Source organism: Aulonocara stuartgranti, assembly GCF_965226115.1.
Source record: "Aulonocara stuartgranti genome assembly, chromosome: 13".
In the NCBI taxonomy this organism is placed as follows: Eukaryota; Metazoa; Chordata; class Actinopteri; order Cichliformes; family Cichlidae; genus Aulonocara; species Aulonocara stuartgranti.
The window spans coordinates 20,856,045-20,881,135 of NC_138949.1; the positions used below are offsets into that span (position 1 = coordinate 20,856,045).

General features: G+C 39.3%; 1 protein-coding gene across 1 annotated transcript; it reads right to left on the minus strand.

Annotated features, from left to right (window-relative positions):
• On the minus strand, positions 1-25,083 carry LOC309720970 (phosphatidylcholine:ceramide cholinephosphotransferase 1-like). Its single transcript, XM_082558253.1, has 6 exons — positions 24,986-25,083; positions 7,457-8,320; positions 7,217-7,334; positions 3,834-3,987; positions 2,866-3,032; positions 1-2,432 (listed from the first exon to the last, which is right to left on the minus strand). The coding sequence occupies exons 2-6, from the start codon at positions 8,053-8,055 to the stop codon at positions 2,256-2,258; spliced, it is 1,215 nt and encodes a 404-aa protein (XP_082414379.1). The 5' UTR covers positions 8,056-8,320; positions 24,986-25,083; the 3' UTR covers positions 1-2,255.
• Between the last annotated feature and the right edge of the window lie 8 nt (positions 25,084-25,091).

The following is a 25,091-nucleotide window of genomic DNA, read 5'->3' on the forward strand; positions in this document are numbered from 1 at the left end:
TACATTATAGTAAAATGTTTTATTCAAAAACATCCCAAGTAGATTCATTTATAATATCTTACAAATATCTGGTATGAACACTCAAACAAAAAGGAAAAAAGTGTGAGTGTGACATTTAAAGAGGGACAAGACAACAACAAAAAGAAATAATGACTTGATTGGCAAACTAACTGACAAACATTAAACCCAACCTTTATTCTTATCCAAGCCCTCAAAGAGAACTGTGTCTTGACCAAGCATAAGCCAAAATCAAGAATATGGCTGTATGCAAGGGAGCTGCTGTGCTCTTTGAAACTGAGCTGATGATTCTTTAGAAAAGTGAAATGATTGGACAATGCTACGAGAAGGAGGTGAAGCTAGTGCTGTAATCTGTCTCAAACATCAAGGCTCTCTTATTGGGATTAAACGCTACTAGGCTCATGAGATCGATTTGAAAATAATGGTATGTTCTTACTGCCTTCATTTGAAAGTTTAAAGAATATAATCACACCAGTTGCACGCTTTATTTGGGCTTGTCCGATATTGCAACTAAATTAGTGCAGCGCTACTGAGCTTAATTTGAAGTTACAGATTCATGTAGCAAGGTTAATGATTCCCTATATATGAACTTTTGTGTAATACTCTACAATTCAGTCAGTTACAAAAAAAAAAAACCCAACAAAAAACAAAACAAAAATCTAATTATTTCGATCAATAAGGACGCATTTTCACATTCATGGAAGTTAATTCTTGCACGCTTATGGCCAAAAATGTCACCAGCTCTGTGCATCATGGTTCAGTTTGTTCCTCACAAACCACAAACAAGTCTCATTGTTTGTGACTTCGAGAAAGAGGATTGTTTGGGTGTTGCACTTACTCTTCTCAAACTGTTGGATAGCAGCCTGATTTAGCACATGTACGAAGTCGGTAAATTCATTCCAAACATGGTCAGAAACTTTGATTCAAGTTTCTTTTTTGTTGACATTTCCTCAGCTCGACACAAGTGTCACGCTGAACATTTCCCTCTACGTTTCATCACCAAAAAGGTTACGCGACAATACTCTAATGAGGTTAATTCTGATTTCAAACAAAGACCTCCGTGTGGGGAACAAGAGAGGGGCTCATTATCTCCTGAGGAAGAGATTCTGCATTGATGCACAAGACGTGTACAGACCCAGAATAACTCAACTCAGCACCTCAGAGACATTTCATATGCAACTTCCAATTAGGGAGTGATTTTTCCAGATACTGTTGCAAAGTAAAACTAGCAGATGTGGTGTAGCATGCAACTGAGCATCAGTGGTTGGGCTTTGAACATAGCCGGTGGCGGTTAAACCATGGTGAAAAGGAAACGCTTTAGACATGAACAAAATACAATTAACAGTCATTGTTTCTGGTAGAACAGAGTTAACCAGCTAAGCACAAACTGACATCAAAGAGCACTGACAACCAAACTGGATACGTCCTGTCTCTGCACTTAATTTTGGGAAGACCAATCTTCTGGCAAGGCTGGCGTAGTTGTTTTATACATTCATGGGAACGAGACTGTGACCACACCACGGTACGAGGAAGGTACCGCTGCAGACAGACACATTACATATAGTACTTACAATCAAGCAAAAGAAGGCACTGGAAACATATTATACCACACTGGATTCTTATGCTCTCAGTTATCCATCTTGAAAAAGATAAAAATCTAAAAATCTTCTCTGGACATCATTTGTTTTTGAAAAATAAAGTCTGAAATGTTTAGAAAAACTATTTTTGCACCTTTGACTCGTTTCAGCAAGGATAGTTTACAAAAATTAAGCTGCTATTAAAAAAAAAAAAAAAGGGAAAAAATACTTATGGCATTTTGGTTCTTACATAAATCTCTGATTGACCCATTTGCACTAAAAATTTGAGAATATGACAACATCGACTATTCTTTTGTGCTGATAGGGAAAGAAAACTTGTGTGTGTCGTTTTGACAAACAAGTCGAGTTTTTAAAAAAAAGTGTTTAAATGCTTTATAGATGTACTATAAAAGCAGAAATGTATGTTACCTTTGAAATGGAAACAAAAACAAATAAATTAGTGCTCTGTGTCGACAAACACTGTCAGAAAAGAACGAAGAGAGGAACAAGAAAATACTAAGTGGGTCACAGTGCTACCCATGTGGACAAGGGTGTTACTAGAGGTGAAAGGACAGCGCTACATTGGACAGTGCCATCTTCCTTGGTTAAAAACAGCACTTATGGAAGTCACAGTCCTCGCCTGCTTTAACATGATAGGGGTCACTGGATGTCCAGTCTGCTGTACTTCACGCTGTGGTTCCAGTGCAACGCTCGCCACGACAATGGCAGCTGGTAGTTCCGGGGGACCGGGCCGTTCACGTTCTCTTCAAAGTACTGGAACAGTCTATACCACCACACCCGTGAGAATGGGTTACTCTGTGATGTCTCTTTCAGCGACTGAAACACAACAACAACAACAAAAAGGAGAGATCACAACTGAGCCACAATTCCTATTGTGGCAGGTTAAGACCTTGTAATGGTACCTATAACTCATACACTATACAACTTACGTACTAAAGCACAGGCTCTATTCAGCTTTATTCACTCCAAAACAGCATATTTGAATTCTAGTACATGTCTATGCTACACATGATTTTAGCCCACTAGTATGTGGTTGCTAGGCAACATGACGACATTATAATATATGATATAGATAGGAACCTAGAGGGACCTTTGGTATGTTTCATTGCTCAACTCTTTATTGCAAAAGAGGATTTTGCTAATTTTGTGTTTTATAGCAAGATTAGGCATCTTTACTTTGATGACATTATCTTTGTCCAAAAAAATAAAAAATATAAATCTAGCAGACAAACATAAATGGTACAATCACCTGTTGGTTCGCCATAGTATGGTACCACCAGAAGAGACGTGTAGTGATAAAGTAGGCCACAACCACATCCACAGTGTAGTGGTCATGGGCAAGAAGGATGCAGACTATTCCCACTGCACTCAGAGTCCAGCAAAGCCAGTGATACCACCAGAATCGCTTTGGAGAATCTACCAAAAAGAGAGGGGGAAAAATAAGTTCAAAACACCAGAAAGAACAAACCATATACCAAAAAATTGTTTTCTCCTATGAATTCCAACTCCTGTATCAGCTGGTACTGATGTGTCAGTGTGACCCTACAGCACTACTTAAAGCTTTTCTTCTTTTCACCACTAGATGTCACCACTGTATCAACCAGCACTGCAGTGCCATGTATCACAGGCGAATGAAAACCAGGATTTAATCAAAAACATTGCCACAATATGATAAAGCAGTTAAAAAAGCTACAGCATTTCATCCGCATTCTGGGTTAGCAGTAAACAAGGTTGGTGGGGGTGGGGGGAATGGGGGTGGGGGGTGGTTAGATAATGGTTAACGCCTGCTGAGCAACAGAAACTGTTGTTATGCAACCAAACTACAAATAAACAAACTGACACTAAGATGACAACAACAAAAAAAATGTCGAGACGGAAACACTTCCTCTTCACTTTTACACAGGGTCCACATTTGCTTGTGCTGTTGTGTCACAGTATCTACTCGAGTGTGAAATATCAATGTGATGCCAAAGGCACTAAAACCGAAAGGCTAGTTGGTAAATCGAAGATATATAATATAAGTCCATCTTAATGCTAATTTTAGTAGCAGAGAAAATCGGGGGGGGGAACCCCACACATTTTTAAATGGTTTATGGGACTGTCAAAATCATCAGATTTAAACAGAAAGCTTGACTTTGAGAAAGGGAACTGACCCTAGAAGTAAAATATTACAATATATTCTTAATTAAACTGCAACATAGACAAAGTTAAACTTACACTCTTTGATGAAGAGGTACGTTAGTGTCAGCATGACAGTGTGGCCACTATACAGGTAATCTCCACACATAGTGTGAGCACCTGTGATGGATAGTCCCCCACCGGCAATCATTTTCATTACTCTCCTCATCTGTGCCTCCCAGTTCCCAAGCAGCTGAAAGAAACACAGTCGTTCATTAATTCACCTCTAAAGTAAGACGCCATCGGCAAGTGTGTGCACATAACTTATAAAAAGCAAAAATGTAAAAGTTTGTCGTTGCTTTTTAGCTTTCCTTTGAATTCCCAAATTCCATTATTTTATGACAATTATATTACTTAGATATAGGTAAACCATACTGAAGATATGACAATTGCAAAATACCTGGTTACAAGTGAAAGCTTCTGCAACCATACGCTCATAAAAACGACTATATTGGAAGCAAAATATACAGTGTGGAAAAAGGAGTTTTCACAGGAACCTATGCAGTCCCGTGAAACTGTAAGTACAGCCTTACTGCTTCCACAGGAATTAAGAAGGGTAGTAGCAGCCAGGTTCTGCTAATCAAATACATCTGATTAATAAATCATCAGCAACTGACAATTCCTATAAAAGCAGAGATGTATGCAGTTTGCTGGTCTGGCGCATTCAGGTGTGGGTTTTTTTTTGTTTTGATTTTTAGAAGAAAGCCTCTCGTCTCTAAAATGATGCATCTGAACAAACCACAGGACTTGAGAAATAAGACCGCAGTGGAGATGTTTGGTAAAAACCAAACACAGCATGTCAAGACCAACACCTCACACCAAGTGTCAAGCAAAGTAGTGTAGGGGCCTTGATTTAGACTCATTTTGCAGCAACAGGACCTGCACACCTTGCAATCATTGAGCTGACTCTGGCTACGTCCACACTAGCCCGGATAGGTCTGAAAACGCTCGTTTTCACAGAGTTGAGCGTCCACATTGAAACGGGCCAAAACGCTTACGTTCCAGTCCTGCGCATGCGCAAAAGCAAGTGAGAATTAAAGAATTTGAAGAAAAGCTATCTGGAGCATGTACAAACTGATATTAATCTTTTTAAGGGCTGTCAAAATTGAGAGCAATCAAAACAACTGCTGTATAATGCCCTCTGCTATCTTTGTTTAATTGGTCACATGACTGCATCACATGGCTAAAATGTGTCATCGTTTTAGAAAGTCTGCGTTTTCCAGTGTCCACTCTGTGACGGGACAGCTCTGTTTTGAAATGTATGCGTTTTCGAGAGCGTTTTCAAAACGCTGTGTTTTTCCTTGAGGAAAACGCCGTCTCAGTGTGGACGGGAGGCCAAAACGGAGAGAAAACGATGCGTTTTCAAACAAAAACGCATTAGTGCGGACGTAGCCTACGTTTAAGTGCTCTAATGTCAGGTGTGAAGACATCTGTCTGACAGTTTGACCTAAATTAGGTCAAGACAATGAACCCAAGCACAGCAGCAAATCTATAACAGAGAGGCTGAAAGGGAAAAGAATCTAACTGGGTCATTGCAGGATCTAAAGTCTAGACATCAACCTAATAGAAATGCTGTGGCCAGCCATTAAAACAGCTGTGCATAAACTTATGTCCACAAACTCCAGTAAAAGCAATGCTGTAAAGACGAGTGACACAATATATTCCCACATTGTCGGTCGGTCGTTATGTCCTTGGGCAAGACACTTCACCTACTGCCTACTGGTGTTGGGCCAGAGGGGCCGATGGCTCGATATGGCAGCCTCGCTTCTGTCAGTCTGCCCCAGGGCAGCTGTGGCTACAACTGTAGCTTGCCTCCACCAGTGTGTGAATGTGAGAGTGAATAAATAGTGGAATTGTAAAGCGATTTGAGGGTCTCGAAAAGCGCTATATAAATGCAATCCATTATTATTAGTATTACATTGATATGAGAGACCGATAAAGTCGAATACAAAACAAGTCATTACTGCTAAAAGTGGTTCTGCAAGCTAGTGAACCTGCAAGGTTGCTTACGTTCTCCACAGGAATTCTGTGAAAGGTTTTCTCACATGACTATAGTTTAATTAGCAAAGTTTAAAGTAACAATACATGATGAATCCCTTTGAGATGTTTGAACCATGAAAAAAAGAACTGTAATGCTGTAGTATCTGTTAATATCCATAATATTATGTGGATTTTATATTTTCTTTTAACATACAGAGTCAAATAACAAACACATCTTTGTTATTTGAAGACCAACTTCCTCAGGCTTTGCTGCACCACCGGAGGAAGTGGTGTGGTATTTTTACATAACAGCAAAAAGCAACGGTGTACGACACTATCGGGGCAGAAAGGCTGTGTGGCTTATCTGCCATCAATCTTACATTTCCCCCAAATATGTCAACATGAGCAAGGTAGGCTACATGACCTAAACTTTAGTAGCATGATCCTAAAATAATATTTTAAGCTAGGTAAAAGAAGATATTATCCCCACAGAAAGCCTTGATTTAGGGATGTCAAACTCTTGGGCCCAATCCAGCCAACTTTGATCTCAATGGAAGCCCGTTTCCACCACTAAGAAAAGAAAAAGAAAAAAAAAGATCCATAACTCAAAATTTCGAGTTATTTTCTCGAAATTTTGACTTATTAACTCGAAATTTCAACTTATTTACTTGACATTTTGAGAAAAGTAACTCGAAATTTCGAGTAAGCACTGCCAATCAGTAATCTACGTGAATGACGTCATTTCCTTGTTACCCGGAAGCTGAAGCCTTCAGGTACAAATGCTACAGCTAAGCTACTGGTATTACATCCAGTCATGAATGCACAGATTGCTGAGTAATTTCAGCGTGGCTTCAAAAATGATGAAATCCTTGTGTTATTAGCTGAATCACATGGCGTTACTATCAGCAAACGTACTCGTGAAAGCGCCAAATGTTTGCAATCCGGTTTTGAGTGCGTGTTACTCTGCGCCATATGCTTCCAGGTAACAAGAAAGTGACCTCATTCACGTAGATTAACTCGAAATTTTGAGAAAAGTAACTTGAAATTTCGAGTTAATAAGTTGAAATTTCGTGTTATGGATATTTGTTTGTTTGTTTGTTTTTTTAGTGGCGGAAACGGGCTTCCATACAAGTGGTACAGGTAAGTGAAAGTCCCCTTTTTTGGCTGTGTCAAAGAACTTTAACTACAAATTTATTACCTGACATTGTTTTTTCGACCAGTCAGCCAATTCTGGCCCTTGGGCTTTTTGTTTCTCATTCTTGATACAAAGGCTTCCAATAAGGAGATATGAAAATGCTTTCCTAGCATTTGCAAAATAGGAACCCAAAGAAAGTTGAGCAACTACTTGACTCTCCCATGGCAAAAATAGATGGACAAATACAATCAGTGGAGACAACATTTGTTCCAAAATCAGTTAAGAAACAAACTATTCATGCTCATACCTTTGGAGCACATTTAAAGTGCATCCCAGGAACAGGCAAAGTAGTGATGTACATTGTAATACACCGGTACATGTAGAGTGTGCCCACAATGAAAAAGAACCTTCTGCCTATTATTGACCTGGAGAAAAAAAGAAGAGGGAAGAGAAAGAAAGTAAATAAAAGAATAATATATTTCCATTTAAATGAAATTTTAGCTTTGACAAGCTAAAAGTTTACACCTAACTGAGACGGTGACTGTACCTGTGCTTGAGAAGTATCCACTGTATGAGCCAGAGTGCCACCAGGAGCATGCCGTTTATCTCACAGATGGAGAAAGCCCACTCTATCCTATCAAACCAGTCGAAGAACTTATCGGGCAGTGGTGGAGTGTGCTCCTTTGTCGGGACTCTCTCGTGGACAACCGAGATGACAACAGTGGTGGTGACAAAGCACACCACCGCATAGAGGAATGCTATGCCCGTCTTCCCCCACTCAGCAGGGAATGGTGTAGCCTCCATTGTAGGGATAGGAATTTGAATCATGTCCTGGAATTCCTTCAATGTGCCATTTCTGTGGGACTTACTACTTCCGTTGGATATTCCACCAACGTGCCCATTTGCGTGGCCGTTTTTATGAGCCTCCATGTGTGTCTCTAGCTTTAGTGTCTCCAGTCGCTCCAACAGCTGCTGCCCACAATCAGACGACACCAGTGAGAGAGGAGGCTTTTGGAAATCTGCTTCTGTGAGCCTGAGTAAAGCAGGGCCATTCATCTGCTGGAGGGCATCTATGTACTCCGGCATTCCCGCTTTGCTCAACCACTGGGAAACATCCTCTGCTGTCCATGCCACCACCTTCCTCATTTTGGCCAGCGGGCAATGTGGAGGATTAGGATGGTCCCCAGACTAGAGGTTAAGGGTTAAAAGAGATTTGGCTGTTTAAAGGATAGTGGTACATCCTCTCCAGTTTTGGCACATGGTGAGTTTTGCACCTAGAGGGAGCCCAAGCCTCCTCTTATTGTGATGAAGAAAAAGAAGGAAGCAAGATCTCTTAGGGTTAGGACCAACAGATGAACAGATGTGAGTCACAGCAGCTTCCTTCACCAAGCTTTTTCCATACACTTCACCCCTGTGAAAAATAAAATGCTGTGAATCAGACTGCAGTGGTGACATATATATCCATTTCCACATACTCCACCCTAAGAGAAATTAAAACATGATTCATAATGCTAGTAAACGGCACTAAGTCAATTTGCATGCAGACATCCGGCTTAGGCTGCTGCTGGGTGTGGCCTGTACCGGATGCCTGACCAGACCTGCAAGCCTGTGTGTGCATTCCGTTTAATAGAGCAGCATGTTGCAAACCACAGATCAAACCACCAAAGATTTAATTCAGAGTTAGGGTTTCAGATTCAAATAGATGTTGATGGGAGACCTCCCATGCAAACATGAGCACATTATAAGTCTTATCTGCTGAGAGGGTGTGAAAATACACACAAAACATGTCATGGAGTGCCTCTTTTGAGTTGCAACATAAAAGGGGGTTTCTGGTTCAAAATCACTACTATTTGACAAAGGCTCACATATCTGAGGTAAATGCAAAGAAAGAGAAAGTGATGGATAGATGGAAGGAGAAAAGAAAACATCTACAGTGTGAGGCAGGGATTCATCGCTCATGGAATAAGCAGAGGAGACAGGGCCAAACACAGATAAATCCTAATTTCTACAGTTTGCTGGAGTAGACTGTCAAGCTAGCTGACCAAGTAATTCAGGTTGTTTCACAATATTATCAATCAAAAAAAAAAAAAAAAAAAAAAAAAAAAATCACAAACGTTCATATTCTCTGAGAAAATAACATTCTGCAAGTAAATCGTGCCTTTTACCTTCAACTTAAGTTTTCTTTTTGTAGTGTGCATAGTAACATCAAAATCTTTACACCAGCTAGAAGATGAACTCACGTATCTGCTGCATTTCATTAGTTTGTTTATACACCGCGGTGTAGGCGGCTGACACAGGGAGGCCCTGCTTGTGATTCTGGGAGAGAGATGTACATCTGGAGACAAATTCTGCTCTACCACATGGATGGGTCAACAGAGCAGGAGGATGGGAGGGAACCAGGCTGAGAAGAGGAACTCATAAATCAGAATGAAGGTCAGAGCTGAGCGCCAAGTCAGCCCCACCCCTGTCAGGAGGGCAGTCAGCCAGCAGTCATGCCCTCATACAGCCAGGTCAGCCTAGGCCAGCAGCAGCTAAATACACTGGCAGACTGACCGGTTGGCAGGACAACAAGCTGCACATCAGTACCTCATCTCACCTCCAATCTGCTCAGAGGCCTCTTCATTTAGGCCAGCAAAACAGGGCCAAATAAAAAGGCTGTAAGCTTGGTTGTCTACAGAAGCAGTAACACCTGGCATCAGATTTATTCTCGCTGATGTCAGGGAAATAATTTGACCTAATCACTCAATAATTCCAACGAATACAAAACACTACTAAAAGAAGTGTAAAAAAATTAATAAATAAAGACAATGCTAATGGTACCCCCACGGACCAGCTACGTGACATCCCAGCTGTGTATGAAGACATAGCATGCTGGGAGCAAAGCAGAGCAGCATTTACAACAATGTGTTAACAGTTCACAAGCAAGACAGATCAGAGATTAGCTGTCACTGAGTCAGCTGGGTGCGAACGACCTTCGGTCTATGAATCAGCTTACTTGCAAATAATCTCACACAAGCAAAGGGAAACAACAAACTAATTCTCAAACTAATAAAGTAACCTGTACAATGGAATGCCATGCCACATTATTAGGTACACCTGTTTATCTACCCTTTAAAGCAAATATCTAATCAGTGAGTCACATGGCAGTAGCGTCATGTATTCAGGCATGTAGACACTGTTAAGATAATCTAAGGTTCACAGTACCAGAATGAGGACGAAAGATGATTTAGATGACTTGGAACGGGGCATGGCTCTTGGTGCTGTGACATATGGATGGTAAGGTCAGAATTTGTTATATGCAACATGAAAACATGGATCTGTCCTGCCTTCTATCATCAGTCTGGGTTGCCAGTAATTGTGTGGGAATTTTATTATCACACTTTGAGCATGTGTAAATGCCACAGCCTTACTGAGTACTGCTGATGATAATGTCCATCCCATTATGATCACATCTTCTGATGGTTGCTCCCAGCACAATAATGTGCCATGTCAACAAAGTTCAAATAATTGTGTGAATGCCTGTTTCTCTTTATTCTTCATCCTTTCTTTATTGTTGTTGCTTCCGTACGTTTTTTGCACCTTAACTAGTCCCACAGTTTTTAACCGATTTTTGCCGTTCAAACTTTAAACAATTCTGCTCCTTCTGCTTATGCCGGCTTATAACCTCTATACTTTTTGAGATATTAAATTTTTAATGCAATTATTTTTGCCCATTGAAATGAATGGAACACGTTATCAATGTGGTCACTTATTTTTGCTTGCCAGGCTGAGGTGTGTTTTAGCTCAGTGAGATGAGCAGCTGTTCCCAGACCGGGAGGGCAGGGTTCAAATCCCGCTTATGGCAACGTTTTTTTCAGTTAACAAAACTTTTTTTTTTTAACCCTTTTCAACACAAATTTCAGCTTCATCCCTTTTCAGAAGAATTTTCATTTTTTTTTCACCCCTTTTCAGCACAAATCCCAGCTTTTCCAGCTGTTTTCAGCAGAAACTCTGCTGATTCACCTCTATTCAGTACAACCTTCTGCTTTTTTTTTTATACCTGTTTTATGCAGAAGTTCTGCTGATTAACCTATTTTCAGCAGAATTTTCAGCCTTTTCACCCCTTATCAGCACAAAGCATCCTTTGCTCATTTCAGCAGAATTGTCAGTTTCTCAATCACTTTTTGGTTTCCTGTACGCCAGTTTGGTTCAGTGAGATGAGTAGCCGCCTTAAGGCCAGGAGGCCCGGGTTCAAACCCTGCTCAGGGCAACTTTTCTTTTCATGAGACAGTTGAACTTTTTCACCTATTGTCAGTACAAATTTCTGCTTCTTTCTGCAGAATTTTCAGTTTATTCACCTCCTTTCAGCACATAGTTTTACTTCTGCTTTTTTCAGCAGATTCCACTACAAGGCATTCACACAGCATTTTCGCAGGAAATGCAACTTTTTCTAGTGTCAAACTGGTTTTGTGAACATGGCATGGTACCAGATCTCAATCCAGTAGAGCAACTTTGGGATGGGATGAAAAGAAAGATTTGCATCATGGATGCTCGCAACAAATGTGGAATCTATGGCACAAAGAATTAAAGCAGTTCTTAAACCAAAAGACCGTCCAACTTGTTACTGGCAAGGTGGACCCTACGAAGTGGCCAGTGAGTGTATTTGCATGGACAAATATTATATTTGAATTTGAAAGATACCACCTTTCAACAATATTTTTGTTTAGTTATTTTGGTACTTAGGTATGGTGCGGTACTTTTTCATTGGCTGTAACGGTTATGTGACCCTATAACTTAAGGATTCTCTGCTAGCATAAGGGGTGTGTGTGTGTGTGTGTGTGTGTGTGTGTGTGTGTGTGTGTGTGTGTGTGTGTGTGTGCGCTCCACACACAACAGAAATTACACTAAGGATTGCAAGCAAACAAGCAAAACCCTCAACCTCATATTATTGTGAATTTTGAAATGCAACAAAGATGTGTATGTATGTATGTATGTATGTATGTATGTATGTATGTATGTATGTATATGCATCTTTAGTCGTACACATAAAGCAGTGCAAAGTCCACATCCTATGATGTGACAAGTTAAGCAAGCAGATGTCTTAAAAGATAAACTGTAGATAATCAACTGTGTAGACATAGACGAGGTGTTTTTACTCTGTGCCATTGATGTTCTTTCTTAACTGTGCAAATTTAACTTCTTGAGCGATGTGGACAGTACTCACATGAGCTGTTACAAGTTTGTAAGTCTCATTTTAATATTAAGTATGCATTCTTCATGAAGATTATTCACCCATTATTGGTTTAGGCAGCTACCCAGTTGATTCATTAAAAGTCTTTGATGCATGGCTGAATCACTTCAGTAACCCACACCAACACAAGTGATGACTTCCGCATGCATTTCACAATGTGGCCAGTTGTGCAAAGATGAAAAAGAAGATGGGGGTTTAAACTTCTCACTGTAGCCCTTCTTCCGTTCTTCAACCAACTATCGCTGTCACTTATTGTTTTCCGCTGTGAAACACTATGATGCCTTTTCAGAAGAGACTGTCTGAAAGTAGTCCAATTTTTAGCCGAGGACTAATATTGTCAGCTTTTCTATTCCCCATCTGGCACGGATTATCAGGTATTAAAATGGTGAATAAACATCACTATTTTCTATATTTGATACAAGCCATTCTAATCCTGCCAGTAAATAACTGAAGCGACTATCTACCAGGTATTTTCCAAAATGGAACACAGCCATTAAAACCAAATGAGCCTAGTACTTGGAATTCAGCATTACACGTAAAACTAAGGCTTGCTGGCCAAAAGCATGTGGGCATGCTTTTCAACTATAAAATTAATAATTAATTGTTGTTTAACAGCTACAAATACATCACATGGTGTGATGGAAAGAAATAAAGAACAAAGGAAGCAACCATCATTGTAAAAGAAGCATTTTGGAGAAGCAGATCATGTCACCATTTCCTCATATTTTCACATGTAAGCTCTGTTGCACACAAAAAGTAGAATTATTCTAACAAGGATAGTTTTAACACAAGTACAGTACCACCCATGAGCAACAATATATCACCAGACAAACATAAACCCACCATCCATAGTCTGGTTGGTGAGCCAAAAGTGGGACCAAGAGACTCATTTACATCAAGACTATGAACGGAGAGTCGATTCAGATCAGTAATTCAAAAAAAGCTTTTCTGAAAACACAGTTGCTCTGCTCGACATTCATTCCTGTACTTGACAGGGTAGACACTGATGACTTTCTGTTGGGCCAACACTAGATACACGCTTTTTAAATGCTTGAAATGAATTTGAGCTTAAAGTGTCAGCTGTGTGATGCGTTTAACTACTCCTTCTTACGTGTTGCAAAATTTATGTTTGCATGAATGGACGCAAACACATTGTGTTTATATTTTATCTGATTTTATGAATTTTGCTGCACATTTATTTATAAACAAACGGCTGCCTCTTGTGAGAGCTGAAACTTCCCAGCATGATTAATCAGCTTTGTGAAATTAGGAGAAGTACAGACTTGCATATTTTGGGCTGCGAATACAGATGCACACTACAGATGTTACCACAAATAAATGTGCACAGACACAAGTAAACCGGACCCACCTGTGCTGGTTTATCTGTGGATCACTCAAGCTGGAACATGTAGATATGTTTTTTGCAGAGCATTTAAATTTTTTTCCTTTTTGGGGGGGCCAGTTAACCAATGACAAGAAGAGTGGAATGTCTCCAAACCATGTAAAACAATTCAGGGGGCCAAGGTACCTAGCAGCAACAAGCGTGGAAGTATATAAAAAGATCAACAGCTGCGCAGCTATTTTGAGAACAACTCTGCACAGGTTTTGTAGGTGCAAATTATTTGAAGTTAGCCAAGCATATCACTTTGCTTTAAAAGGGCAACTAATGTTAGTGTTATTAAAATTATTTGTGCTTCATTTCTGATTAATCAAATGTGGTGAAATTGCAGTTCTGTTTTTTTATTATAGCACTAACATAAAAGTAACCACTCTGTGTTTCAACTCCAATTATGTGGAGGGGAAAAAATTAATGGATTTCAGCTTTTGATGTACAAGTGTCTCTTATTCACAGCGCCCAGGGTTATTCAATTTGGCTCTTTACTTTTAAACTATGGTAGATTAACTGCTAATGAAAACTGTTAGTTGCCCCCTAACATAAGTTACAATCCTTTTTTAAGCTACATATTTAGCTATTTCTCATTGAGACACAGCTAAGCTATTGCAGTTGAAGAGAAGCCACAGTAAAAAAAAAAAAAAAAGGTCCTAATTATATTCTATGCACAAGATTTAAAGTAAAATAAAATGAAATACAGCATTAGAGTTTTCTAACTACGTCAGCTACATCCATACACACATTAGTAGATGTCTAATAATTCGATCAGAAAATTATTTAACTGTAGGCTATAGACTTTGCATGCCACATGACTTGTCTTGAGGAAGGTACACAGTTACTTTTGTTGTTAGGCAGTGATCAATCCAATCTCCATACCAAGCACATTTAGAAATAATGAAGTTACTCTTTTGTCACATGCTTGCATACAAGCAACACTCTTGGACAGAAGACCCTCATGGATGTTGCCTGCTACTGCAGGCAAGTAATAAAACAAAGAGTTGCACCAATTCCAGATTTTAACTTCTTTTTAAACTCTTGCCAAAGTGAGATTTAATTATTTAAATCTCACTAACCTGACATAGATTCACACAGCCACGTCGCAGTAATAACTTCTATTCTCTATAAACTTTCTGAGCTACAGTAGATACAGCACTGTATGCAGCCTAACACTTTTTTTTTTTTTTTTTTTTTGCACCCTCCGTGCCACTTGTGCGCCAGTGTAAGTGGTGAAATGCACACACTTTCTGATATTCACAGCTCAGAATAAGTACTGATTTATTAAGAGTATGAGGAAAAACTGCCAGCAGATCACTTCGCCACTTTGCACCAATAAATCTCACTTGTGAAAAGCTTGTGTTGCCTTTAACCTCTGTCTGCATGTGATACAATTACAATTTTGTGTAAATGTAAATACAAAACATTTTATGTCAATGGAAGTAAACAAATATGATATTTCCACACAACTGCTTTTAAAAAGAAATGAATCGTTTATCTTCTTCCTGTTCTGTGATCTAAGGGTGTTGGCCTTTTCTTTGTTGAGATTTTGAAAGACTTCTATCCGATTACAATTTTTTTTTTGTACCTTTGGAGCCCACTAACAATGAATGAAAAAGACGCTCTCATCTGTATCCCTTTACAGCACGCAAACAAACACCCCCATAGACAATGAAAGGACAATATTTACATAGCCGGGCTAACGTGGCTGCAGTGAAATATTACATTGATAAAATGTAACCCTGTTTGTTCCTGTGATCACATGGTAGTTCAGAGAGCCATTGGAATGAGTTAATTTGGTTAGGCCAACTCCTTCGACTATGGTCCCATTTCTAAGAAACAGAGCCACTGAGAAGGTCAGATTCACGAGAAGAAATCCATTTGCATTCACACTGGTTCTATACTTTAAAACTTCCTTAGTGGTGAATACTCAGGAATGAATAATCTCCTCGGGCTACATAAAATAAAAATGGGAGACGACTGTGTTTTTTAAAGTCCTAGCACTTTATATCAGGATAGACATGCTACCAAAGTAAACATCCTTGCTTTTGCACAGTTGCTTCTTAATAATACTTAATCTATGCCATGAACACACTCAACTTTCTCATTTAACCTACAGCTTGATGTTGCTTTCTTAAAATAACAGAATGTGTATTTAGTGTTGCAGAGGGGCATGATCCCTTTGAAATGCGACCAAAAATAAATGCAAAAACCACAATTGCAAGCATCATATCTTGAAGTGACCCAATCAGCTTCAGAAGCCACGTGAAATGAAGAACAAGATACAGCCACTAGAAAGTTTTGCATAATATTGCAGTGACAGTGACAACTGTCATGACCAGACTATGAACTGTGGTTATAACTGCATGACTGTAGGTATAGTACAAAGTGCCCATGGAATGATACTGTCATTAAAATGAGCCGTTTCTACTCCTTCCCATGTTGGATTTAAAATCCAAAGGGCCCAAAGGCAAAACTCATTCACTCTTGAATGAATTCAATTGAAGTTGTTGAAATATTACCTCCATATCATTATTTTACTACTTTATGTTATGAAACCTACAACATATGCTGTTCATACCTTAAAAATCCTGCTATCACAAAACAATGTTATCTCATATCAATCTGTTAATTGACAGTGCAAGGGTGCAAAAATAGGATAGGTGTTTGCACAAGTCTCTGGGGGAGCTGAATGTCACAACAACCAATGTACTGAGAGTTTCTGTCTTCTAATGAGAAAACCACCTGTGGCTTTATGGGTCATGGATAAAGATGATAGGCCCATACAGCCCCAGAGGATCATCACACAAATTAGCTAGATGCTCTGTTCATCTGTGTGTGGTGTAGACACTTCATAAATTATATCTGGGATAGCACAGAGAAGACTTCTTGTCAACAGGGAGTAATTAGTGTATTACCCAGCATTGACTACATATTATCAACAATCTGACTACAAAGACGAGTCTCATAGCTGCAATGACCTAGCAGACTTGGGCAGAAAATTCCCAACTTGCCAATAATGTTTTCTGACTGAAACTAGAAAATTGATAGCTCATGTCATTTAGAAAAATCGTAAAACATTTAAAGCACACTTTAAATGCCAACAAAGCACAATGATGATTCTCAACTAGCCTGGACTTTGGACTTTTAAGGATCATTAACTTACTGTACTCCAAGTCTTCTGGGTCTTTGCAACCTCAACAGTCTTTACGTGAAGAGGCAATCAGTGCGCCCTTTTGATATCCTCATGGCAAGGAAGGTCAAATGGAAGGAAAACAGCTACTTGCTCATCTATATTAACGTACTATTTTATTTAAACTATGTATGTGACCTCCTTAATCCATTAGGTATAAAAGTGTATGTTAAAGGTTTAGTCATGTGGAAGCTAGGGCAACATGAACCAGACAAAATTGTATAGGTATGATTAGTCTTAAAGCTCATTACCATGTAGGCTCAAACTGTATCTTTTGCAGTCTGCTTCCTCATTATACGACTGACGTAAACTGAATGGGAAATCATCTCTTACTTGACTTTCTAGCAATGCTTTGTGTCTACACAATTTGTGTTTCATATGTCATAGCACTGGTCTGCCTTTGGTCACTGTTATACCAGCTACCCCAAGTACATTACTAGGTTCATTTTTCCTTGTAAAACAGCCTAAAATCTACAATAAGGCTGCACTAGTGGTGGGCGATATAAATGATATACGATAGAAACTATATCAATTTGGCCAATAATAGAGATTTTGACTATATCGCGATAGCGCATGTTGATGATGTCATCAAGCTATGCCTGTTTTGTTCAAAAGCATCGCAGCGGCTACAACCATTATCATCTGCAAATTATGCCGGGTGACAGTCATAGCAAAGAGATGAAGCACTTTTGAAATATGGGGAAAGCCAAAAACTGCGCTTCCACCACTTCCGTAACTGATTCATTAATGTTGAATTCTCTCGCAGCTGTTCTATTTCCATGTTGTTGCAGTATATTAATAACTAACCTCGTATTGTGGATAAATAATCTCAGTTGTTCTCCTGACTGAAGTTTGGCCCGTGTATAGCACCCTGCTATGCGATTGCATTTGTCTCTAACCACCAGAATCCCTCACGTTAACTTTTATCGAGTGGGAAAAAAGTTGGCGTTCATCCTCCAGCTTCACTGTGCTAATGTTATGCTAACATAGCTGTGTCGCTAGCAATCACGTAGGACAACATTATATACCAGGTAGTCCAACTTTAGTAACCCTGCAAACGCCACTGCTGTTTAGTTTTCTGTTTTCATTTATGTTGACATATTATGTTAAGTGATAGCAGAGCTGTACGTTTGAATTAAAAAAAATCTCTCAGTCACAACATGGTATGTCATGTTTAGGTGGAAACTAGCGAGCTAACTTCCTGTTAACTTCTAATTCAGTTAAATGTAAGAAATTCTGTTTTCATGGATGCCTGGATGTTAAACTTAATTGTTACACCTGGTAAAGCAGCAAGGCTGATGATTTTATTAAAGATGAAAGAATTTAGACCGTTTTTAACTCTCAGTGTTTGTTTGACTTTGGGACCTGAAGAAGACGGAGTTTTGGACCCAGATTACAAAGCGAAGCTCCTCACTACGGCAGCCGTAATGCTCTGACAATCTATCAAGCAGTGCGGCTTACCAAAGTTGTACTAAAACATTTTTTAACAGATTTCTGCACGCCAAAATCGGTTCGAGGTCAGTAAGCACAACCAGAATTCAAACATAAGGCACACTCTCGATTTTTGAGAAAATTAAAGGACTTTAAGTGTGCCTTATAGTGTGGAAAATACCTTATACAGAAGAAAAGAATATATCGCGATATATATCGTTACTACACGTGCTTCAAATTATACCGCGATATGGATTTTAGGCCATATCGCCCAGCCCCAGGCTGCACCGTATCATACAATCTGCAATAATATTCTTATACATTTTTATGTAATAGAAAAGTGTTATACTATGCATTTACATGCATAACACTGACACCAGCTGATGTCTGAGTGAGAGACCAGCATGTCAGCCTATGCCAATACAGTACCTAAAATTGTAGCTATTACAGAGGACAATACTTTGTTTAAATGTTTAACAGGAACAGTTTTCTTACATAATTTGCGAAATCTGTTTCATCACTTGATAAAAAAATAATAAAATAATAGCTCCACCAAAGCACCACAAGGCTATAACGACATGTGACGAGATGCAAGCAGCTGGTAAGGTGCAGCCCTAAGTCCGATAACTAATATGGGATGCAAAGAGGAACCGGAGCTACCTGAAAGAAACCAAAAAGGAAAATAGCCAGCTCAGATGTATGCGAGGAAAATATAAGCCATTAAAAGGCCTTCAGTGGTAGCTTGATCTGCTTAAAATGTCTTACCAACAGACCCACCCATCATGCTTGCCAACATGTGTTTGTCATGGCCCTGCATCAACTAAAAACTTAAAGCTCACACATCAACTCCAGTGAAATTCCTACTTATGCACTGCCCTTTTGTTGCAGAATTATTAAAATGCCATCTTGTATTTTGACACAATTTCTTTCCTGACATTTCCGTGCTACTAGCCTAGATTTCTAAAAGCTGTTGTAGGACACAAGAAACTGGGGCATCATGTGAGTGGTGGTAAAATTTCATGTGTTTCTAATTATGGCAGAAACAGTACTGAAGCTCTGCATTTTACTTGGCCCATAAATGCTTAATTAAACCAATAGCAGTTGATCAATAAAATGTAAAGTCAACTAACACGTGCATTAGCTACTAGCATTATCACATAAGATTGCATATTAAAGCACAAATATGCTAACTATTTTCAGTCATCAAATAAATATCTAATTTTTTAAATTATAAAACCTATGAAATAAAAAACAGAAACTGAATATTAACAAAAATTTACAATACAGAATTAGTTAGTGTAAGTGGTACTATTACACAGAACTAAGTTTAAACTAGGCTAAGTTACTGCTACCCAAAGGGAGCACACAGTGGGGATCAAGCCCTAATTAGGAAGATTTTAAAGAGTGCTGAAACTCAATGCCAACCTTGTTCTGAGTCATTTTGATAATGACAGCAAACAATAGACCTTAATTTTAGTTAATCCCAGCAGTGTTAGAAATGAGAGGCTGTTCAAAAGAAGCTGGTGTTTTAGTTAAGCAGCCAAATATGCTGAACCATACCTATTAATATAACAAATGGTCCTTTTATCAGTTTTCTGATTTTGCTGGTGTTGCCTTATTTATGTGCAACTACCTTTTTATATTCAGTATATAGCATTTAGCTGCTTTTTCATTAACTCTTTTTAGCCTAACATAGAACAAGCCCACCAGAGCCTATCTTTACATTTTTATATGCTGTTGTGCCATTCTTTGGAACATTTCAAATGGCTATGAATGAATACAACTGTTATATCCCAAATTAAACTACAAGGAAATTAAAAATTGTTTTTGTTTTTTGTTAGGTTTTTTTTTGTTTTGTTTTTTGTTGAGGTTCTTTCTTTCTTTAACACAAACATCCAAGCTGAAACTCAGTCAAAAGTTTCTTAGTGTAACTCTAGGTCTCTTCGCCACTTTTGCAAAAGGGACCTCATGTTTCCATTACTTTAGGCACAAATCTCACAAGGGCCACAAACAAGTACTTCTGTTTTCTCTTTATCGAGTCAGAGCAAATTGGGAGCCATCCAATTTTTAATAGAGTCTTTGCACCTATGCAAGATCTAGAACTTAGAAACATCTTGAGGTTTAAAAGAGATATGTAATTAAATGTCATCTGTGTATCAGTGATAACAAATGTGGACCATAAGGACCATATATATCAGAAACTATAAAGGCTCCAAAATAGAACCTTGTGGCACACCAAAAGCACAAGAAGTGAAAGAGGCGGTGAACTTAGAAGTAGCCACCAAAAAAGAATTTAGAATAATTCAGTGAGATATATAGAGTTAAAAAAAAAAAAAAAGAAAAGAAAGAAAAATAAAGAGGATTTTGAAAATTCCAGCCTATGACCAGAAGGCACATGATGTAAACAGACAGCAATACAATTATTAACGGGTGCTTAGAAATTTGAATAAAAAATTGCCATCTTAGAATCAGTAATCGTTACATAAATATTAAGAGGGACCATGTGTCAGACTAGTTTGAATTTATGGTTCTTAATACCCATCACTAGACAGTAATCCTGGACAGTACTCCAGTCAAAGCCATTATACATGAACACAAGTTATTAATAGTGTTATGTACCCAGTAGCTACACAACATAGAAAGTTATTAACATATTTAGTTACTTTCATGTTTTGTTTTTGTAATTACATAATTACATCATGTGTCAGTGTTTGTGTTTCTCTTGTTTGTTAGCTCAATTTTGGTCACTTCTGTTAGATAACTTACTTCACCTTATATGTTGACATTGTATAGTTTTTTCCGCTAAACTCACCTCTTTTAATGGCCCAGAACTATGACTTCCAATTACAATTTGATCGGTTTTCCATTTTTAGGTAAAACAAAAGACATTTGTTTCAAAAACTACACATGTGACCAAATGTTTAGCCAGTGGCACCAACATAAAATCATAAAATCATTGAAATAATTTATTTACCACTAAACATTCTTTAAACTTACTTTAAACCTCACCATATCATGAAAACATTTCAAAAATAATCTATATAAAAAATGAAGCAGCAATGTGCATGAGAAACAAAATTTTGGCTATGACTGCACACTGTGTTACTAACCACCTTGGCCCTTCACAATTATTTATTCTGAATGAAGGGTATTTAATCCTAGTGTTGCAGTTCAACCCCACTTCAAAAGCACTGACAGAAGGACTGTGGCACCTGACAAGTTTACAACTTATATAGTTTATGCCAGTACAAAATAAAACTCTGCCACACACACCACCCCCTGGTCTGAAATGACTTTAAAATTTGTGAACAAAATCCTCAAAGAGGTTAAGCATATTACTATAGATTACTACATTTCTAGAGAGAAAGGTAAGGATAGCAGGATAACATTAGTCACCTTATCAAGCACACCTGACAATCTAAAGCACTCTAGTACGGTGCTGGGTCCACTTTTATGATGCCCATAATGTTCGTTTTTCCCCGACACTGTCACAGCTGTGTTAATTGTTAACCAAGACCTCCATCACCTCGACAGATATATCAGAAATCGCTGGTTGTCACGTGGACTGTTAGTAAAACTTTAAACACATCAGCAAACCCTAACTCCACATATTACATTAATATAAAAAAATTATTAACATTAAATACATCAAGTATATTTTTGACAAATGAATGAATGAAGAATAAATGTAAACTTAATTAATGGGGAATAATTCAAGAGTTAAATTTTATGCCCAAGAGTGCGTTATTTCAGTCTGCCCTGCAGAGGTAACGGAGAAGTAATTTTTATATGGGTATCACTATTACAACAAAACAAATCCACCCAAACCACTACACCAGTATGCAGTATGCACTGCTAACGCGCCCAGTGTATCTTTCACAAAAGGCTTTATTTACTAAAACTCTGTGGTGAGTGCACATGCAGGCTTCTTCCCCCCTTTTATCTGCTTTTCCCTGTCTTGGAGTTTGTGTCTCACTCGTCTTCCTCATCCTGCTCTGTTCATAACTGTGTCTCTCCTCATTTCCTGCCGCTGTCTGCTTCTCTCTCTTCTGCAGAGGCTAGACCCAAAAATTTCCCTAAGCTTCCACTAACAGTTTGTCGGCACATGAAAACATCACTCATAAGGGTGCTACTGTCAGTTAGATTCAAAAATGATGTCAATGTCAAAACCTAGACAATGGTGCTATCATTAACAAAAATAATAATACTTACACCACCTCATACACTTTAATTGCTTCCTGTAACCAACATCATTGATAAACAAACAAACAAACAAAAAGTAGACCGTTTGACCTCAGGCCCTCCAAGGTTTGGAGGCCTATCTCCACCCACCACCACTTCCCCTGCCGGTGGCGGACTCCCTCAGGTGTCGGTGTGTTGGTGGTTCTTTGTGTCTGGGGGTGGGCGTCCGGGTACACACCGGCTCACTCCTTGGCGGCCGCTTGTCGGGGCCTGGGGCCTGGGGCTCGCTCGGGCCCCTTTGGAGGTGGGGTGCCCCCGGCCTCTCGGCCTAGGGCTCGGTCACTCAGGCGCAGCTGGGGGCCGGCGGAGCTCACGGGCGCGTCACTGCAACCCCCCCTGGCTTCTGCTCCGCGGCTGCTGAGTGAGCCCTCATCTGGGACTCTCCTCAGCTCTTACTGGAACAGTGGCGCGGCTGCCCCTCTGTTGGTCTTCCATGGTCTCTTGTGTTCTGGGGGCCTCTGGATGTCTGGAGTTTTGATCTCCTCCATACCCGCTTCACACCCTGGAGGATGGGGCTGTGGCCCCCCCACACTCCCTAGCAGATCATTACATGGAGAAACCTTTGGAATGCAAGCATGCTGATCCACACAGGTATGCACACATGGGTATTCACAGACGCGGACTAAAGCTTTCTTGGCTGCTGCCTCAAAGCACACTGTGCGCTGTCTATCTTGCGTGCTGCACAATATCGTTTATTACTTAGTAAATACTGATATCTATGACTAGCTAGTTTATTGTGATGGTGCTTTGTTTTCTCTATTATTATGTTGCTCTTTGTTGTTTGCTGTCTCCTCTGTTTGTTTGTTTGTTTGTTTGTTTGTTTTTTCTCCATACAGGTGACCCAGGAGTTTTTTTTTTTTTTGTCTCTCTTCCCCCCCTTCTCACCGTCTCTTCTCCCCTTGGGTTTTCTTTCTTTCTCTCCCCCTCTCTCTCTCATTCATTCCCCCTGTCCTATTTATTAAAAAAAAAAAAAAAAAAAAAAAAAAAATGACAAAGGATGAACTGAAGCTCTGCCATCACGTAATGTCGCATACTGCTGTTTCTGATGTCATTTAATAAAAAAAAAATAAAAAAAAAAAAAAAAAAAAGTAGACCGTTTGTGTGTCTGTGTTAGATATTTTTAATTTCTAAATTTAAAATTTAAAATGAAAAACTGGGGGGGGGCACACAATAGTCAATGACAGCATGGAAACCCCATTTCTTTCCCAGTACTCGAGGAAAAAGGAAATTCATGGTGGTATTGTTGTCCAATCTGTTTTTCATGGCTGTGCCTAGAGGAATCACATTTTTTTACCCCTTACTAAACGAAAAAAATCTGTTTTCTTGCTTGTCAAATGCTTGTTCAATGTGTGGCATGCTTCCCTTGTGCAATGAGGCGTTCTCTGCAAAAGCTCTGAGTACAGTGACAACAATAAACCCCATTTAACATTTTGCCTTCTTGACACTGGCTGCAGTCACACTGTTTATCGCAGTGAAGAGCTGCTTTCTCAACAGTTTCTTGGCACAGACATCTCCCTGTTCACTTCGTTCACTGTCTCTTTTGACTGGTGAAAGTCTTCAGGGCATTTCCTTGTGCCCTGTGTGGATATCGGTGGTCATACACAGCAAATGAAACAGATTTCGGTTTTGTTTCTTCAAAGAAGCTACAATTATTTAAACACTTCTGTTTCCTTAAAGTGAAGTGGGCTTCTCCGTTGCAGTGTGTGGAAAACAGTGCTATGTCAGGTCCCACCTCTTCTTCTTCTTCTTAAGAGAAGCAAAACAGATGCGGCTGTTATTCAGCCAAGAAGCACAGGGCTAAAACAAATGTTTGACCATCTTTTTCTCTCGGTTAATATTTACACAGAAAGAGTAAGAGTAGTACAGCGAGATTGGTGGAAAATACACCCACTCATCCGCCGTCTCTGTAACGGGCACACCTGAGATTTAGCTTTGCATCCAAATAATGGTTGACTCAAGTGACTTAGCGTGCTAAAAACACCGCTTTCATTCACACCAAGGCCTTAGCAGCCGCTCTGTATAGTGTGGCTTAAAAGCTTATAGTCTGACCACCTAAAAATAGATAGACAAGCTGGCGTCTTCAGTATTTAGCTAGCTAGCCTGCTAGCTTGGGCTCTTGTATTGAAAGCGAGGGTCTGGGAGGACAGTAAGCAAGTGTGTGTGTGTGTGTGTGTGTGTGTGTGTGTGTGTGTGTGTGTGTGTGTAGGAATAAAAACTGCACATTAATAACCAGCACGGGTTAAAATTACCACTCAGAGGAGTGTAGCCGAATCCCGATAAACGATAACGGGACATGTTTAGTCGAGAAGAGTCGATAAAAATGTTTCAACACAAGGCCAGGGAGCGCTTAGTGGGCTAACGCAACGTTTGGAAATACATGGAAAAGATAAGAAGTGGTCGCACAAAAGAGCAGCTGTTGCAATACAGCGGTTTATCTTTCAGTTTGTAGTTAACACATTAACTTAGGTTAACCTATCTCCACACGACTCGGAAGCCAAAGTGTTAACTTAACAACTAAATATGGAACAGAGAGGTATCTTTCGATAGCTAGGTTCGTTTTCGACATTAGATAACTGTATTGAAATTGCCTTACCGTTGAAATGTGAAATGTTTACGGACCTCTTCTCGACTCGTACTGCTCAGTACCGCAATGTGGTGGTCTGTATCTTTTGGTCAGTAGGGTAGGCGGGTTAGCAGGG

Excerpts from the sequence above, each read along its gene's own strand:
- LOC309720970 (XM_082558253.1), bottom strand. The coding sequence starts at position 8,055 with ATGAGGAAGGTGGTGGCATGGACAGCAGAGGATGTTTCCCAGTGGTTG. Across the intron at positions 7,335-7,456 it reads TGGATACTTCTCAAGCACAG|GTCAATAATAGGCAGAAGGT; the intron begins GTACAGTCACCG and ends TTTTTTCTCCAG. Across the intron at positions 2,433-2,865 it reads ATACTATGGCGAACCAACAG|TCGCTGAAAGAGACATCACA; the intron begins GTGATTGTACCA and ends GTTGTGTTTCAG.